The 18,061-nt window shown below is 36.1% G+C and overlaps 1 protein-coding gene across 2 annotated transcripts in view; it reads right to left on the bottom strand.

The window, feature by feature from the left end:
• Positions 1-10,861: 10,861 nt before the first annotated feature.
• fh (frataxin) overlaps positions 10,862-18,061 on the bottom strand; it is a 32,583-nt gene continuing 25,383 nt past the window's right edge. For both annotated transcript variants that reach the window (XM_090404448.1, XM_090404449.1), the window contains exon 5: positions 10,862-11,071. In XM_090404448.1, coding sequence (XP_090260574.1) covers positions 10,921-11,071 — 151 coding nt within the window. In that variant the 3' untranslated portion in view covers positions 10,862-10,920. The remainder of the gene's footprint in view (positions 11,072-18,061) is intronic.

The raw sequence follows: 18,061 nt of genomic DNA, 5'->3' as shown, positions 1-18,061 counted from the left end.
TACATTTGGCTTTGAAATAACGTTGGATTTAATATCCAATTTACTTATATAATTTTGCATCGCCGAAATGAAGCCTTTTGGCTTTATTTTAGAAAATATTTTTGGTAGTCACTGTAACAGTACTGCAACCTTTAGTGTATAATGGAATGCTTGGATATGCTCATGGAATGGAATGGAAATGTTTGCACCATGCTTGCATGATGTGAGCCTTGTCACATGTGCTGTCTTGCTGGAAGAGTCCAGCTTCATTTTTCACTATGTATGGCAGTATCTGGTCTAATACAATCCTCAGGTATGATTACCAGGTGTGTTCAGTGGAGATGTTATGTTCATGAGAATATACCAAGATACTGATACCACCACTAGCCTGTTTCTGGACAGCTATGCAAGTCTGGTTGGCTAGAAACAGAGTGGGTGGTTGTCATGTTTTGGCTTATGAATGAAATGTCATTACTGGTTTATTACTTCATTTATCATATACTTTATTATAATATTTACAGCGCATCTGTAGCTCAGCCAGTACCCTTTAATTGCAGATACTCCTGAGTGTCTGAAGGAGTGTGTCCTGAACAAGACACAAAGGTTCTTTGATTGAAAAGCGAGTTAACTGATCGCATATGGAGATGGCATGGCCTTCCTCCCACAAGACATACTGGCTAGAAAATATATGAGTTTATAGTCAAAGAAGATTATGTAAATATGATTAATTGCCCTTTCAGAGCATTAAGTCAGCTGCTTCTATGAAGCCATATCAGGGCTCAATAGCCTTGACAGGCCATTGAGCCTAACACATAAGGGGAAGAAGAGCTATACTTACTTCTAAATGTTTGCATGACTTTTTTGTCAAGTCACTCTTAAAAAATATATTATTTATTAGATTATATTACATTAAGAGTTTATTATTAATATATTTGGTGATTATTGTTTATTTATCAGGGACATGTTTTGCACTTCTGCATCTACTTAAATGCTTTTGGCTTAAAATCAGAATACCATACCGTAAAAACAGCAAATAAAATTGATCACAACAATTAAAATATTAACAGAAGAATGTTAACAAATAATCATTCCCATGATATATAACACAGTGGCTATTAAAAGTCCAAACATTTCACACCATCCTCTGGGCTTTTTTTTTCATGCACTGAAAAAACATTAAAATGACAAATACTATCCCACTAAAAGTCCTAAGATTTTCTTCTAGTTGCAAGAAAATGGATGGAATTATGCAACATGTAAAGTTTTTGTCCTATAAAGCATATCAGCACTTTGCTTGGACATTATTTTGATCTTATACACCGACTGATATGTACAAAATGATAGAAGAGAGAATGAAAGCGAGGATAACATAGGGTAAAGAAATAGGAATTTGTGCTCATACTGATAGAGATAACTACCTAAAACAATATGCGATAGAGGGGGATCTGGAGGTTTGAGAGTGTGTTGGATCTGCTGATAATATGAGCATATTTTTCTATAACTCACTGTGTTGGAAGTTTTTTCACTTGATTATACTATAAATTAAAGATACCAAGATATTATATTCTTGGTTTAATTCTTTATCCAAGTGTAAGCAAACAAAGTTTGTGTATGAAGTCACTTCACAACTGGGCTACTTCTATATGGAGGCTGATGACTTTATATCAATTGCCTTAATATTCCATAATGCAAAGTACATATGTCCGATCGGTTAGCTGAGTGGCTATGCGCTTCGCAACCATATGCCTGGGAAAGGAGTGTCCTGGGTTCGATTCCCGCCGCCAATGTGAGAAGCTTAAGGATCTTTCTCAGACAGCCAAGTTAGCTGGTCTTGGGCATGGACTGCAGGATTTTTCTCTCCAGTTTATCTGGAGTTTTTCCTCCTGCAAGCAAGCAAACCGGCCCACGAACACACGCATCTACAGACATATGACACACCAGGAGGCATAGGGCTAGCCACTTTATCCTCAGGACGGGTATGGCTTAGAAGGGCTAAGGATAGCCCCGTAATAGGCCACTAAGCCTAATACGTGAAGGGAAGAAGAAGCAGTAACAAAGCACATATCTTTACAGACATATGTAATGCTATGCATTATGGGAAGGGTCACCATCCCATAATGCAACCTTTATTGAGGTCTCATCAGTGGAGCCAGACCCAGAAATGATACCAAGGTTGAAGTAATGCTGAAGTCATATTTCCATATACAAGTAGCCAATAGCTGTCACACGTTGTTACCAAAATACTCTGGATTAGAGATGGACATTGAAAGTTTTTTCACTTGGTTTTTCATGTGAAGTGACTTCACATGCAAGCTTTGTTGATAATGTACAGAAGTAACTTTCTATAATAAATCCATCATATGCTGTTCTTTGGAATAGCATATGATGGAGCAGAATCAAGGAGAAGGCAAATGGCCAATTGTGTACCACAAGATCGGCAGAATGAACTGATCTTGTGATGCTGTTTAATTTTTGCATTAATGATATTGAGTATTTCTACTTGTTTACTTCAGATGCTAAAATGAGGAGGACTTATTAATAAAGATGAAGAGATTCTGCACAATGATTTAAATAGACTGACAGTGTGAGCACAGGATAATGGCTGCCAGTTCTGTGTCACAAAGCATAAAGTTATTCACTTTGGACTGAAAAGATGACATGTTGGGTATTACACTGATGGGAATGTGATATTGGGAAAAAGTTTCTGGTGATCAAGTTAGTGATCAGATTTATGTCATATTGCATATTTACTTGGGCTATGCTTGCATTGTTATGGATGGATACAAAGCAGTATCATCTGTATATTGGAAAATCTTGCCTTTGAGTGGTAACCAGTTAATGTCATCCATAGATGTTGAATAGAATTGGAGAGAGAACTGCTCTCTGTGGGACTTTACAATCTAGTGGTAACTCTCTATTGCAGGCTGATCTGATACATGCGATTTGTTTTCTGCTTTGAAGGTAATTTCTAAACCATGAGTGCAGAAGTCTACCTGTTCTATCATGTCTTACCTCATCTAATAGAATTTTATTTATGAATGTGTCAAATGTTTTAGACAAGTTAGTAAAGACAATTATCACAATTTTGTTTTTATCTAAGGCAGAGTTAACTAGCTCCAAGTTAACTCTGCTAATGACATTTCCAAGAGAAACATCATTTCCATATTCTCCTGGAAACTGTTTTTTTTTTTTTTTTTTTTGGAATTATATGAAATTTTACTGTATATGTTGTTTGTTAAGGATGATCTGCTCCATAATGTGAGAGATAACTGACAGTGTAGCAAAAGGTTTGTAGTTAGTGATTGATTTTCTTTTTCCATGTTTGTATGTGTAATTAGTATAGGTGTAGTCTTAGGTATAGTGCACTTGTAGTTGTAGTGTAGTGATTAGTCTTTAACATGCTGAGTATATGTTCAGTTTCAAGATTTATTTATTTTTAGTATAATCAGACTGTTTAATATTTTTGGATCTGATGCCATCAATTCGTGGACTTCTGTGTGAGTACCACAATGTCTACTTTGCATCTGGTTTGAGTAGTGGATTAGCTTTGTGAATGGAGAGATCATTTCTTAGGATGGAGTCTACAAAGTACTATTGATTTGTCATTTGCTAGCTATAATAATACTCTTTTGTATTCTTAAAGTATTTCAATGACTTTTGTATGGCTACTTTTATGAGTCATTTAACTTTATATATTTTTCTCTATATTCTAAAGAAGGCACATGCATATTTACAAGTAATAAGCTTTCTATCTTTCTTCTTCTCTTTGACTGTTGGGATGACTTTCATTTTTGAGACATAAGCTGACATTGTAATAAAAATTAAATACAGATAATGATTTCACAACTTGCCTGTTTGCAAGTAGTTTTTCAGAGCAAACTGCTTGTTTGTGGGAATGATATATTTAAAAAAAAAATATATATATATATTCAAGTTTCGGATAATATGATAATATTATGAGTTGCTTAATGAACAAACGTAGTAAGGAATGCTCAGAACTAACCAGGACTTCTGATGATGCAATGTCCAGTCTTCATGAGGATGGACTTAGTAGCTAACTGTATTCTCTTGTCTTAAACAACAGACAGATATGATAGTATGTGATAAATATGCCCACCACAATTTTTATCAGGAAACCAGGTGAAAAGCAAAAAAGAAGTTTTTTACCTGAATCCTGGAAAAGATTTGGAGCTAGGGGCGAAATTACAGAAATATCATGTCAAGTAATAGTGATCAGGAAAAGAATGGAGTCGCTAGCCTGTTGGCCATGTGGTTAATATACTTCAACTAACAGGTTATGGGTTTGAATCCTGGAATGGGCAATGATGTTTGTGATTGCCTTCAGGTGGAAGATAAATTTCATTACTTAATGTGGGACCACCATCCCAGTTACTGGAGGCCTGAAGTGGCTTGTAAATGTTCCATGTTTGATCTCTAGATGATGATAATTTATGGTTTGTATTGGCACAAGGATAGCAAAGGTTATAGCAGTACACAAGTTAAAGACAATCACAAACATCCATGCCTGCGGTGGGGTATGAATGTTTGTGAAACCTCAGCAGGTTAAATTAAATGGATGATTGGATTTTAAACCCATCTACACAAATGAAATAAAACTGAATGTGAGTATTATAATAATAATAACAACAGGTATCTCCATGGAGTCAGAAGACTCATTGTGGGAGACCCTATATTGACACACTAACCATTATTCACACAATACTTATCATATTTCTCCTTACTCATTCAAAGATGAAGCACTCACAACCACTTCTGGCAATGCATTCCACACATTCACCACTCTTCAAGCAAAAAATCTAGTCTTAACACTTATCAACCACGCTCGTACATGATTTCCAGGGATGACTCCCTTGTTCTCTCCCTTCCTGCACTGTACAGAAAAAAAAAATCAGTATCAATCCTATGAAATCCCTTTAATATGTTTATATCATATCTCCTCTCTTATGCTTATCAGCTAGTTTTTCATTATTTCATTTTAGTTAGTATTACAGAGAAATTTCCTTACTTGTTTAGGCAAGATTTATGCAAGGATACCAGAGAAGAGACTGCAACAAATTGTGGAAGCGAAATTTAGAGAATAATAAGCTGGGTTCAGACTATACAGGAGTTGTCAGATCAGATTTTCACTTGAAGACAAACAGCCAAAAAATCATGAGAAAATAAGGATTGATATTTAAATTTTCTAAAAAGGGCATACTATAAGATGTTGAGAGAAAAGCTGTTCAAAACACCACAAGTATATATAAGACAAATGAGACAAAGGCTAGCCACCAGATGAGAACCTATCAGTAATGAGTTAGGAAGCTAGTGCTCCTAACTCAACTATATAAACACTCTTGGGAGAGTGTTTATACAGTTGTATGAAGGTGAAAGACAATCACAAACATCCATGCCCTTGGTGGGATTCGAACCTGCAGCCTCTTGGCTGGAGTGCAAATATGCTAACTACTCGGCCAACCAGGCCAGCATTGATATGTGGAAGGCACTACTGAGGCCATGTAATGAAAAGTAGACTGGTCACTCTCTGCATGGTGTCATATCCGGAGTGTCTATCTCATCTCACTGCATGTCCCCACTCTTTCCTTTTATGCAATGATAAACTAAAAATGAAACAGACAAACAATAATGGTGACGCTGTGATCAAAATAAATCTCTCTCAACAACTGATATATTCAAGCAAATCAAATCAAGCACAATATTCCAATCATACCAAAAAATATCTCTTTCACATCCATTTTAGAAACACCATCATCATCAAATTCCTGATATGTACTCTCAGGGAGTGTACAGGATAATTATAATACTACATGAAAAAGTTACACCCTTACTAACTTACGATCAACATTTTTCCTCCAGATTAATCTGTTATCTGTCAAAATTCCAACATTATCAGATCTTATATTTCTGTCTTTTAAGGCACTTTTTTAGTGTATCAATCAATCTACATTTTGGTCTTCCTCTGGGTCATTTACCTGCCAACTTGGCAAAGAACATTTGTTTTGCTAATCTTTCCTCTTCCATTTTGTTTAGGTGACAATACCACCTGACATTAACAATAACAGGAATGTATTAGTATCTTATATATATTATATATATTAGTTTTTTCCTAATAATCCTAATTTTTAATGTGATACTGCCATTGATGTCATCTGTTCACTCCCCTAATGTTTCTCAGAATGCTCATATCTGAGGTCTGTAGTCTTTGATCAAGTATTTTATTTTTAACCAAGCTCCAAGATCCATAATTTAAAATTGGTTTGAACACAGCTAATTTAGTGTTTTGACCAATCGTCGTCATCATCAAATTCCTGCCATGTACCCTCAAGGGGGGTACAGGATATGATAGTACTACATGAAAAAAATTATATCATTATTAATTTCCTATCTACAATTTTCCTCCAAATCAGTCTGTTACTTGTCAAGACTCCAACATTATCAGATCTTATATTTCTATCGTCTAAGGCACTTTGTACCGTATCAATCCATCTATATCTTGGTCTTCCTCTGGGTCGTTTTGCTGCCAACCTGGCAGAGAACACTTGTTTTGCTAATCTTTCCTCGCCCATTCTGTTTAAGTGACTATACCACCTGAGATTAGCTCTGCTAACGCATTCCTGGATGCTGACAATGTCGTTTTTAATATGATATTGCCATTGATGCCATCTGTTCACGCTTATAATCTTTTTCAGGACTCTCATATCTGTGGTCTCTAGTCTTTGGTAAAGTGTTTTACTTCTGACCCAGCTCTCATATCCATAAGTTAAAACTGGTTTGAACACTGTCTTGTATACAGCCAATTTAGCATTCCGACTAATTTCTCTCTTATTCCATATGAATTTATTCAATTGACTTCCTACCATAGCAGCTTTGTTGATTCTGCTGTCTATTTCTATATTTAATTTACCATCTTCAGTACAAATCGTGCCTAAATAGCTGAAATGTTTTACTTGTTCCACAGGTTCTCCATTCACAACACAGTTGACATTTTCAATGATTCTTCCCTATTTTCATTGTCTTTGTCTTTTTATTACTGACCTTCATACCATATCTATTACAACAGCCATTCAATTTAGTCAAGAGAATCTTGCAGACTTGTAGCGGATTTATTTAGAAGTATAACATCATCCGCATAAAGCAAAGAGCTGACATTAACATCTCCAATTTTGATATCATGTTTAATACCACTTTCCTTCATAATGTGATCCATATAGATAATGAATAACAGAGGGGATAATGTACATCCTTGTTTCACACCAGATTTAACATTAAACCATCTTCCTGTACTTCAATTCTAACTGCTGACTTACAACTCAAATAAAGACTAAGTATTGCTTGATATAATGCCCCATTGACACCATATAACTGCAGCATATTGAATAGCTTCTCTCTTGGCACCTTGTCATATGCTTTTTCCAAATCGACAAAACTTAAGTACAGATCTTTGTTATATTCCCATGCTTTCTCGACTATTTGTAGTAAAGTGAAGATCTGATCCTGACAGCCTCTATTTGGCCTGAATCCAGCTTGTTCTTCACCAAGCTTTTCTTCCACAATTCTTCTCAACCGTTTCTCAAATATATTTGCATAGATCTTGCCAGGAACACTCAGTAGGGAAATACCTCTATAATTCTCACATGCAGTTTTATATCCCTTTTTATATATGGGTACTATGAGAGCTCTACTCCAATCATCGGGAATTCGTCCCTCTGTCCAGGCTTTCTGAACTATGCAGTGCAGCCACTGTAAGACTCTTATACAACCATTCTTTAGCATTTCTGGTCGAATATCATCTACTCCTGCTGGCTTTCCACATTTCAAGCCTTGGATGGCTTTTTCTACTTCAAGTATGGATATGTATTCCTGATTGCATGCCTGGTCAGTGTTTTTTTACCACTGTGCTGTCATCACTGCTTGTTTCATTTAGCAGTTTATCAAAGTAATTACTCCATACTTCAAGGATATCTTTTTCTCCCATTTTCATGTCACCTTTATCATCTCTAACTCCTTTTACAGCACTCTTTCCTCCATTCCTAAGCTTCTTCAACAACCTCCAAAATATTTTGCCACCTTCTTGATATTTATTTTCTATATTCTTGCCAAAGTCTTCCCATGACTTTTGTTTAGCTAGTTTTACACAGTGTTTAGCATTCTTGCATTTGTCTCTGCATTCTCTAAGAGCACAAGCTAACTTATTTGACAGGAACTTTTGATATGCTTTCTTCTTTTCCTTCACTGCCTCTTTAACTTCCTGTGTCCACCAGGGAGCTCTGATTTTTTTTATCCTTACAGACAACCTCACCACATGCCTCTCTGGCAGAATCAATCAATGTTTTCTTCAGAGTTTGCCACTGAATCTCCATGGTTTGATTCCTGTTCTCAAACTCTTTCATTTTTTTTTTTCTTCAATAATCTTTGTGTATTTTAGTCTACAGTTCACATCTGAGAGCTGCTCAACTTTTATTCGCTTTAAAACTTTCTTACATGTTATTCTTTTCAATATGAAATTCAATTTTATCTTGCTCAAGACTAAATAGTGATCACTTCCAATTTCAAATCCTCTGTACACTCTGGTGTCCTGCACCAGGGAGAAAACCTCACTATCAACAATAACATAGTCAATGAGACTTTTGTTATTCCTTGCCTCTTCTGTCCATGTGAATTTGTGCACATTTTTGTGTTGGAACATTGTGTTAGTAATAACCAGTCCATGTCCTGAGCAGAAATCCAACAGATATTTGCCATTATTAGCTTTGCTCTTTTCTCCAAATTTTCCCAAAATATTTTTCTCACAAATATATTTCTCACAATCATTTCCTACTCTGCTATTTAGATCCCCAACAAGGACCAACTTTTCATTTTTCATTGTGTCAGTTGCTTTTTTCTAAAGCCTCAAAAAATTCCTCCACTTCTACCTTAGTAGAACCTTCTGTGGGACCATAGGCACAAATAAGTCTCATTGTCCAGTTCCCCATTCTCATATTTTCCCACATTACTGTACTTGAGACTGACTGCCATTCAAGAAGATTAGCCTCGTATTTTGTGTTGAATACTATGGCTACTCCTTCTTTTCCTTGATTGTCATTGCCTGAATATAGCATTTTGTATTTATTGCTCAGAGAGATCTCACCAGTTTTGGTCTTTTTTGTTTCAGTCACCCCTATTATGTCGATCTGGTACTTATCTAATTCCTCAGCTAGCTCCATTTCTTTGCCATTCAGGCTTCTTATTTCTTTCTTATTCAATATAAATTTATTCAGCTGACTTCCTACCATACCAGCTTTACTAATTCTGTTCTATTTCCATATTTAATTTGCTATCTTCACTAAAAATTGTGCCTAAATAAATAGCTGGATATATTTGCATTCAAGATACATTTGAGGTTTTTTCAAATATTTCTGCCTACTTTCATTGACTTTGTCTTTTTATTGCTGATTTTCATACCAGATTTATTACAGCAGTTTTCAATTTATCAGAGAATCTTACAGACTTGTGCTAGATTTATTCAGAAGTATAACATCATCTGCATAAAGCAAAGAGCTAAGGTTAAAGTTGCCAATTTTGATATTGGATTTAATACTACTTGCCTTCATATAGATTGTGATTCATATAGATAATGAATAACAGTGGAAATAATGTGCACCCTTGTTGCACACCCGACTTTGCCTCAAACCATCTTTCTGTACTTCAAGTCTAACTGCTGACTTAGAGCTTAAATAGAGGCTATGTATTGTTCGATATAATGTCCTATTTATACCATATAACACTGTGGCATTTTGAAGAGCTTTCCTCTTGGCACCTTGTATATGCCTTTTCCAGATCAACAAAACTTAAATACAAATCCTTGTTATATTCCCAAGATTTCTCAACTGTTTGTGTTAAAGTGAAAATCTGATCCTGATTACCTCTATTTGCCCTGAATCCAGCTTGTTCTTCATCAAGCTTCCCTTCCACAATTGTTCTTGGCCATTCCTCACATATATTTGCATAAATCTTACTAGGAACACCCGGTAGGGAAACTAATTCTCATATAGTTAAGGTGATATAGATATCTTGCAGGATAATTTAAATAAATTGGCATAGTGGGCAAAGAACAGTGGTTGTCAATTTAATGTTGCAAAATACAAAGTAATATAATTTAGTGTGAAAAGATTACATACTTTTATTATGTTGATGGAACCAGATAACAAGAAACTGATGAGGCTAGGGAAATGGGACTGATGGTGGATAAATGTTTGAAGTTCAGGAACATATTGCAAAAGCTGAAGTTGTGTGGGTTACAGACAGAAGAGATGAGGACATGAAGAAACTTATGTTACTAAAGGGATTCTATAAGATTGACACAAAAGAAATTTTTCAATATATGAGGAATGGGGGAGAACAAGGGTCACCCCTGAAAGTTGTGTAAGAGTATGGTTAGTAAGGGTATGCAAACTAATTTCTTTGCTTGGAGAGTGGTGAATGAGTGGAATGACCTATTACCACCATCATAATTAAACTGATTAACAACAGATCTTCTCTCATTTCTTTGGCCTGCAACTTGCACAGTGTTAAAGCACTTTCTTCCTAAATTTACAATTAAGTCTCCCATTATAATTTTTCAATGGTACGTATTATCTTATAGTGTTAGAGAACAATTCAGCATTTCAATAGGCTGGCAAAGGCCATGCTTATTAAAATATATATATATTTTTTTTTTAATGAGATACTACACAATAACATGGATTACATGTGTTCATATGTTATTCTAACAATAGTAACAAAATGTATATTTCTACAATTAATGGAGAAATAAATACATATTTCATTTTGGGATAAATATATATTTGTTAAAAAAAAAAGTATGACATCACTGCAACACACACACTTTTGTAAATCAAACCTTTTATTTGCTAATAAATTAGTTCATAATATTTACATCAATTAGTCTCTTGGCTTTCCATATGCACAATCTGTGAACTTTACTTCTGTTTGTAGAATTTTTTGAATTTCTCTATTCAGTAGATTATGTAAAGACATCCCATCATGTTTGTATATCCACTGTTTATTGCTGAAATCATATCTTTTGGGACCACTGTAAAAAAAAAATATGATTAAAATAAAACTTTTCAAGTTTTATACATGATTTTTCATGCTCGAATGTTAATTTCAAGTAGCACAGAAAATCTGTAAATTAGGCTAAGAATAGATTTTTTATAAAACTCACAATCAGGGAAACTACACTGAATTTACTAATAATTCAGTGAAATAGAACAAACTTTATGAACCTAATACTCCCATGCTTTCTTGGATACTTAGCTAAAATATGTATATTTGCACACTGGACTTTAATGATATTTATGATCTTGCAGTATACTCATATTATCTATTTCATTTTGAAGTACACATATACATAATAGCAAAACTCAGAATGTCACCAATTTAAATAAGCTAAACTTCAAAATAAACAAAACAGTATAGTCTGCATACCACAAGAACTATAAGAGTTTAGTGTGCAAATAAGCATATGTAAGCTGTTTTTTCTAAAAAAATAACATTTATATGGTATATTAAAAATTACTGTTTCCTAGAAGCATGATGAGCATAATCATTCCTCATTATCTTGAGTTTACAAAATAACACGGGATTGAAACTGACCACAGCATCTTTTGGTCCAGGACTCGCCTCTTACATAGATCCCGTTATAGGTTCAAATGTTTGTTCAAGGAAAGCGTGGAGGCCTTGCTCCATCGTCCCAACCTGAATCGTAATGACTGTATATCTATATCAAAAATCTGGGAAAGTAAGATTACTCATTAATTTTTTATTTTTATTTTTTTTTCAATCATGTCTCTACTTCAAAATATTCCGTTTCATATTTAGTGATATAAGATCACGCGGCGTGTTCTATTTTTAACGATCTATTGTTAGTATTCTAGCTTGTATTTTTTTTTAAAACTGTTCTTCTAATACCACTGAGGATGGGCTGCTATTTCCAGACCGAAATATTTGTTTAATTAAATATCTTTCTTGTGTTTATGTGCATATATCATTTAACTGTATATAGAAAATATATATATTTCTTCTGCATTACTTCAACCTTAGTATCTCTTCTGGGTCTGGCTCTCACTGATGAGACCTCAATAAAGGTCGAAACTGGTCTGGGCTCTTCCCATAATGCATAGCATTATACCTGTCTATAAGGATTATGTGCTACTAAGTAATTAATGTGAAGTCATTAGCCTCTATTATTATTATTATTGTTCCGGGAAACTCCAAGGAGTCGACAGACTCATCGAGGGAGGCCCTAACATCATGTCAAGAACAACTATTCAACATTCACACAGTATCTATCATACCTTGCCTTGAACTCATTCACGGTCGTAGCACCCACAACAGACTCTGGAAGCTTATTCCACTCATTTACCACTCTCCAAGTAAAGAACCTAGCTCTAACACCCTTGTCAACCACGCTCTTGCCCAGCTTCCATGCATGGCCCCTAGTCCTCCCACCACCAGTCATATTTTCAAAAATATCTTCTGGATCAATCTTATAAAAACCTTTCAGTAATTTGAATGTCTCAATCATATCACCCCTCCTTCGCCTATCATCCAATTTCTACAACCCACAAATCTTCAACCTATTCTCATAAGGTTCATTCCACAGACCTGCTATCATCTTGGTCACTCGTCTCTGGACCCTCTCCACTTCCTCCCCATCACAAAGAAACCCTGGTGCCCATAGCTGGGCACAGAAGTCCAGATGGGGTCTTATCAAGGCTCGATACAGAGGAACAACAACTTGTTCGTCTCTGCATGTTAAAGTATTTTTCAGAAGCCAAGTGATTTGGTGAGCTGTTTTAGTTACTTTTGCAATGTGCCCCCTAAACTTCAACTCCCTATCCACCAACACTCCCAAATCCCTGGCCTCATCAATCTCCTGGAGTATGATTCCACCAATGTGATATACTGCTGCTATTCTTTTCACCCCAAAGTGCATAACCTTACACTTTGCCACATTAAATTGACATCCATTTTTCCTAGCCCAGTCCTCCAAACTATCCAAATCATCCTGTAAAATTTTGACATCTTGTGCACTCACAATTGCTCTACCCAACTTTGCATCATCAGCAAACAAGTGAACACTTCCTCTCAGATCCTTTCCAATATCATTATTGATGAACAAATTGAAAAGCAGTGGTCCAAGAACAGAGCCCTGTGGCACTCCACTAGTCACAAGACGTCTTTTAGACTCCACTCCTGAATAAACCACTCTTTGATATCTCTCCTTCAACCACCCTCTTATCCATCTCACCAACCCTATATCTATACCCATCTGCTCCAGTTTACTGATTAGAGTTCCATGTGGTATCCTATCAAAGGCCTTGGCAAGGTCCAGTAGTATCACTGTAAACCCATTACCCTTATCCAGTTCAGCCGTCACTGTGTTATAATACGTAAGCAAGTTACTGAGGCATGATCTACCCTTCACAAAACCATGTTGTCCCCCATACAATATCCCATTTTCATCTATCCAATCCTGTATTCTTTTCATGACTAATTTCTCTAAGACCTTGACAATGATTCCTGATATGCTAATCGGTCGGTAATTTACAACAGCAGTCTTGGAACCACCTTTATGCAGTGGAACTATTTTCCCCTCTTTCCACCCGCTCGGGACTAACCCAGACCCGAGACTCAAATTAAACAAAATGGTCAAGGGTACTGACAATTCTTTAGCTGCTTCTCGTACAACACGAGCTGGTATACCATCCAATCCTACAGATGTATTGACATTGAGGTTATGCAATAGACTACTCACCTCCACTTCATTAACCACAATTCCCGTATAATCTTCTGGTTTATTCGTTTCTGCAATGTCACCACCTGGATGATATACTTTTGCAAAGTGCTCACTCAGTATATGCCAAGAATATAATTTCTTGGCATCTTTAATGTATAGTATAACCAATATGTATAGTGAAAAATGTTCTGTTGCCTTTATTCAGCCTCATTTCTCAGTGTGCCTGCATGCACATATCATTGTCTTTTGTGATTCCTGATGATGGCAATGTAACATTATCAAAATATAGGAAAGTATTAAAATTTTTTATAATTAATATTCTAGTATATGTTATCATTTCCTGAAAAATTAAAAGCTACATAAAACCAACGTATAATCTTATCTACAAGAATTACGATCATTCACGGAGATTCTATTGTACGCAAGACTTGCCAATATGGCAAGTTGAAGCTGAAGATATCTAGATAACCAAATCAACTAGCCTTTTTAAAACACTGCCGGGATAACAACATGATCCCAAATTGTGTTAAATTAAAACACTGATTTACGTCACCGATGCTCTGAGCATTTACAGATGCACTAGCTTCACTCTTCTACAGAAGCAGATTGCCATCACCCATGTTCTCCTGGCCAACATCAATAAAGCTGTCCATGCTCTAGAAGAAGAGCATGCCACAATGCTGAACATTGACCTTTGGACAATCCTTTCTGACATCTTGAATGCTTCAGCAGACAGAGAATTTCAAAGAATACGATGTCAGCACATTAAGAAATTTGAGAGACTACAAAAAAACTCAGCTTCCAAACCTCAACTACCGTGGCTGGTTTATTACTAGCCACGGTAAAAACCTATTTTTCCTTACTCTGAAGCAATTAGAGCACTCAGACATGGCCATAACTTTTGCAATAACACCTAAGAAAATTCCTGCAGAGGAAATAATGATATAAGTTGAATGAGATATTCACAACCTTCCCAACCAAATTCCTAACACCATCAAACTGGGTGTGACTAGTGTTCCACCCAAGCTAAACCACCAAAAAGTAACCGAAGCTCTGCAAGAGATTAAAAGCAACAGCAGAATAATAATTACCAAAGTGGATAAGAGAAATGCCACTGTGGTTGTAAACCAATCAGATTACTCAGGTAAGCTTGCCTCTTTTCTACTAAATCATTCCACCTACCTCCCTATAGACTATGATGCCATCAGCACAAATCAGAACACTCCATAGGCTCCTTAAAAAAGTTACCTCTTGGCTTGTGTGAGTTACAAACAGATTAAAACCTTATAACTCTAGACTCCCCCCCCCTGAATATATTGACTACCAAAAATCCATAAACAAAAGTGTGCCATTACGTCCCATTGTGGTGGCATTGATTCATCCACATACAAACTGGCCAAAGTGCTCACATAACATACTGGCAACAAACCACTTTCACACACAAAAAAAATTCAGCCCACTTTAAAGCCAGTACAGAAAACCTTACACACCAACGTACTGACATAATGGTCATTTTTGATGCCTCCTCCTTATTCACCAATGTCCCACTCAAAGATACCTCAGATTTCATCCAAATCATATTTCTTCCCAATATCTCAGTCCTATTTCAGTTCACCATGAACTCAGGCTATTTTGTTTGGCAAGGAAAATTCTACAAACAGATAGAGGGTGCCATGGGATTCTCCACACTCCCCCCCCCCTGCCCAACTTCTTGATGGAGACTTTTGAAGGAAAAAACCCGCTGTCTGGCTATGCTACAGTTTTTTAACACACCTAAACAATTAACACCACAGGATCCAGTTTACCTTCAAAAAGAAAAACAACAACAGTCTCCCATTCATAGATCCTGATTACATGCCAGCCTGATGGATCCCTGGCATTCTTCATTTACAGAAAATCTACAAATACAGGTAGATAAATTCACCAACAGTCACTCCCCCTTTCTCGATAATATGGGATTATAACAACCCTATATAACAGAGCAAAATTAATCTTTCTGGATAACAGAGCCCTAACTACTGAACTTAACCATATAATTAACACTTTCTTAGTCAATGGCTACAACCCCAAAAAAATAATAAAACCACATAAAGCAACCCTCCTCACCTACTTCAAAGCAGAGCTTACTCAAAATCTATCACCATTCCATATATCTGGGGCACTTCCAAAAAATTAACAAAAAAACCCTAAGGAAATATGACCTTACAACCAGTTACAGACCACATAAGAAATTGGCATCTCTTATCTGCTCCACCAAAAACCAGCCACATCCCACCAGACCTACTAGGAGCATACCAGGTCCCTTGCAGTTGTAAACTGTCTTACTACAGCAAAACAGGCAGTATAGCCAATATCAGGATATCTGAACACAAGGACTATATTCGGTTCCACCAATACAGCCATCAGGACTTGCTGACCATGCTTTGGATATGCTGACCATGCATATTCAAGGATGCTTTATATCCTTTAAATACAAGTTTGAAAGGCTAGTCCTTGAATATGCTTCAGCTTTGAAAAACTTTCCAAACCTCAACAAATTTGCTGACCATGCATATTCAAGGACTAGCCTTTAAATACAAGTTTGAAAGGCTAGTCCTTGAATATGCTTCAGCTTTGAAAAACTTTCCAAACCTCAACAAATTTGGGTACATGAGATTGCCCCAAATTTGGGAAGCATACATTCTAAGATTGTCAGCTCATCAACCAAGACTAACCAATTTAGCCTACTAGGGGGGCACCATTTAGGATTCTAGGCAAAACTTCTGTTGCCTTTATTCAGCCTCATTTGCTCAGTGTTAGTACCTGCATGCACAGGTCATTGTTTTTTTTGTAATTCCTGATGATGGCAATGTAACATTGCCAAAATACAGGAAAGTATTAGTTAAAGTTTTTTATAATTAATATTCTAGTATACGTTGTCATTTCCTGAAAAATTAAAACTTCCTATTTATTTAAAAATTTTACAATATAATAATCTGAAATTTTCATAAAAATTACATATACTGCTCAAAACAATTAGGGGATATTTTGGTTTTCTTGTAAATTATAAAGTTATAAACATAATTTACAAATGTAACACATTTATTTTAAAATATTCTCAATATACAACAGTGTAGAATACGCAACTGCGTACAAAATCATGTTAAGACTTGTTGAAACGTGTCTTAGCCGTATTAGCAGGTGGGGGGATATAAAAGCGTGGCTTGTTGCGCTCATTTCCACAGTGCATAATTATCACTTCAATTGTAAACTTGTGTCACCCACCACCCATTATTTTGTTAAAAATGGTAGAGCAACATTATATCCCGGAATCCATGATTTGGAGAGCCATTGGTCGATTAGAAGCTGGACAAATGCAGCAAGTTGTCGCTCAAGCATGTCATGTACTCAAAGCGTAATTTTGCAACTTTGGAATCGCTTTCTGGAGATGGGAAATGTTCGAAATCGTCTTCATGCCATAGGTTTATATGCTCAAAGACCAGTGGTTTGCATTCCACTTACTGCAAATCACAAAAGAGCCTGAAGAATTTGGGCACAGGAACACCGCAATTGGACAAATGAGGATTGGGCTTGTGTACTTTTTAGTGACAAGACCAGGTTTGGTCTGCAACCAGATAACCAACATATCTTGATATTGCGTGCAAGTGGGAGAAGAAATAATCCACAGTTTGTTCATGAAAGACCCCAACATCAAGGTGGGAATTTGATGGTATGGGCTAGAATATTTGTTATAGATAGCCATACTGATCTCTATTTTATCAGAAACGATTCCTTAACAGCCCAAAGGTATCGTGATGAGATTTTGGAACCTATAGTTCGTCCATATGCTGCTGCAATTGGCCAAGAATTCATTTTTGTGGATGACAATGCTCGTCCACACTGTGTAAATTTGGTACAAGAGTGGTTTGAAGAAGAAGTTATTGAACGAATGGACTGGCCTGCCTGTTCACCGGATTGTAATCCAATCGAACATGCCTGGGATGCTTTAGGTAGGCGCATTTCTGCTCGAATGGTGCCACCATGATCTCTTCAAGAGCTCAAAATGGTTCTCACAGAAGAGCGGGGAAATATCCCACAAGAACTGTTTGATCATCTTATCCGGTCCATGCAATCAAGATTACCTCTGTTTTGGCTGTTAATGGAGACCATATGCCCTATTAAAAATTATTTCACGCTAAAATGTATAATTTGTTAAATTTGTAATAAATATCGATTATTTACATAATATTTCATCAATTACACCCTATCCATAAGTAAGAAATATTTATTCATGTATAAAGT

The sequence above is a fragment of the Typopeltis vanoorti genome, chromosome 14 (genome assembly GCF_054136105.1).
Source record: "Typopeltis vanoorti isolate ZY-2024b chromosome 14, IOZ_Tvanoo_1.0, whole genome shotgun sequence".
In the NCBI taxonomy this organism is placed as follows: domain Eukaryota; kingdom Metazoa; phylum Arthropoda; class Arachnida; order Uropygi; family Thelyphonidae; genus Typopeltis; species Typopeltis vanoorti.
Note: the sequence above shows the minus strand (reverse complement) of the source record. Positions and strands in the feature narration are given on the sequence as shown.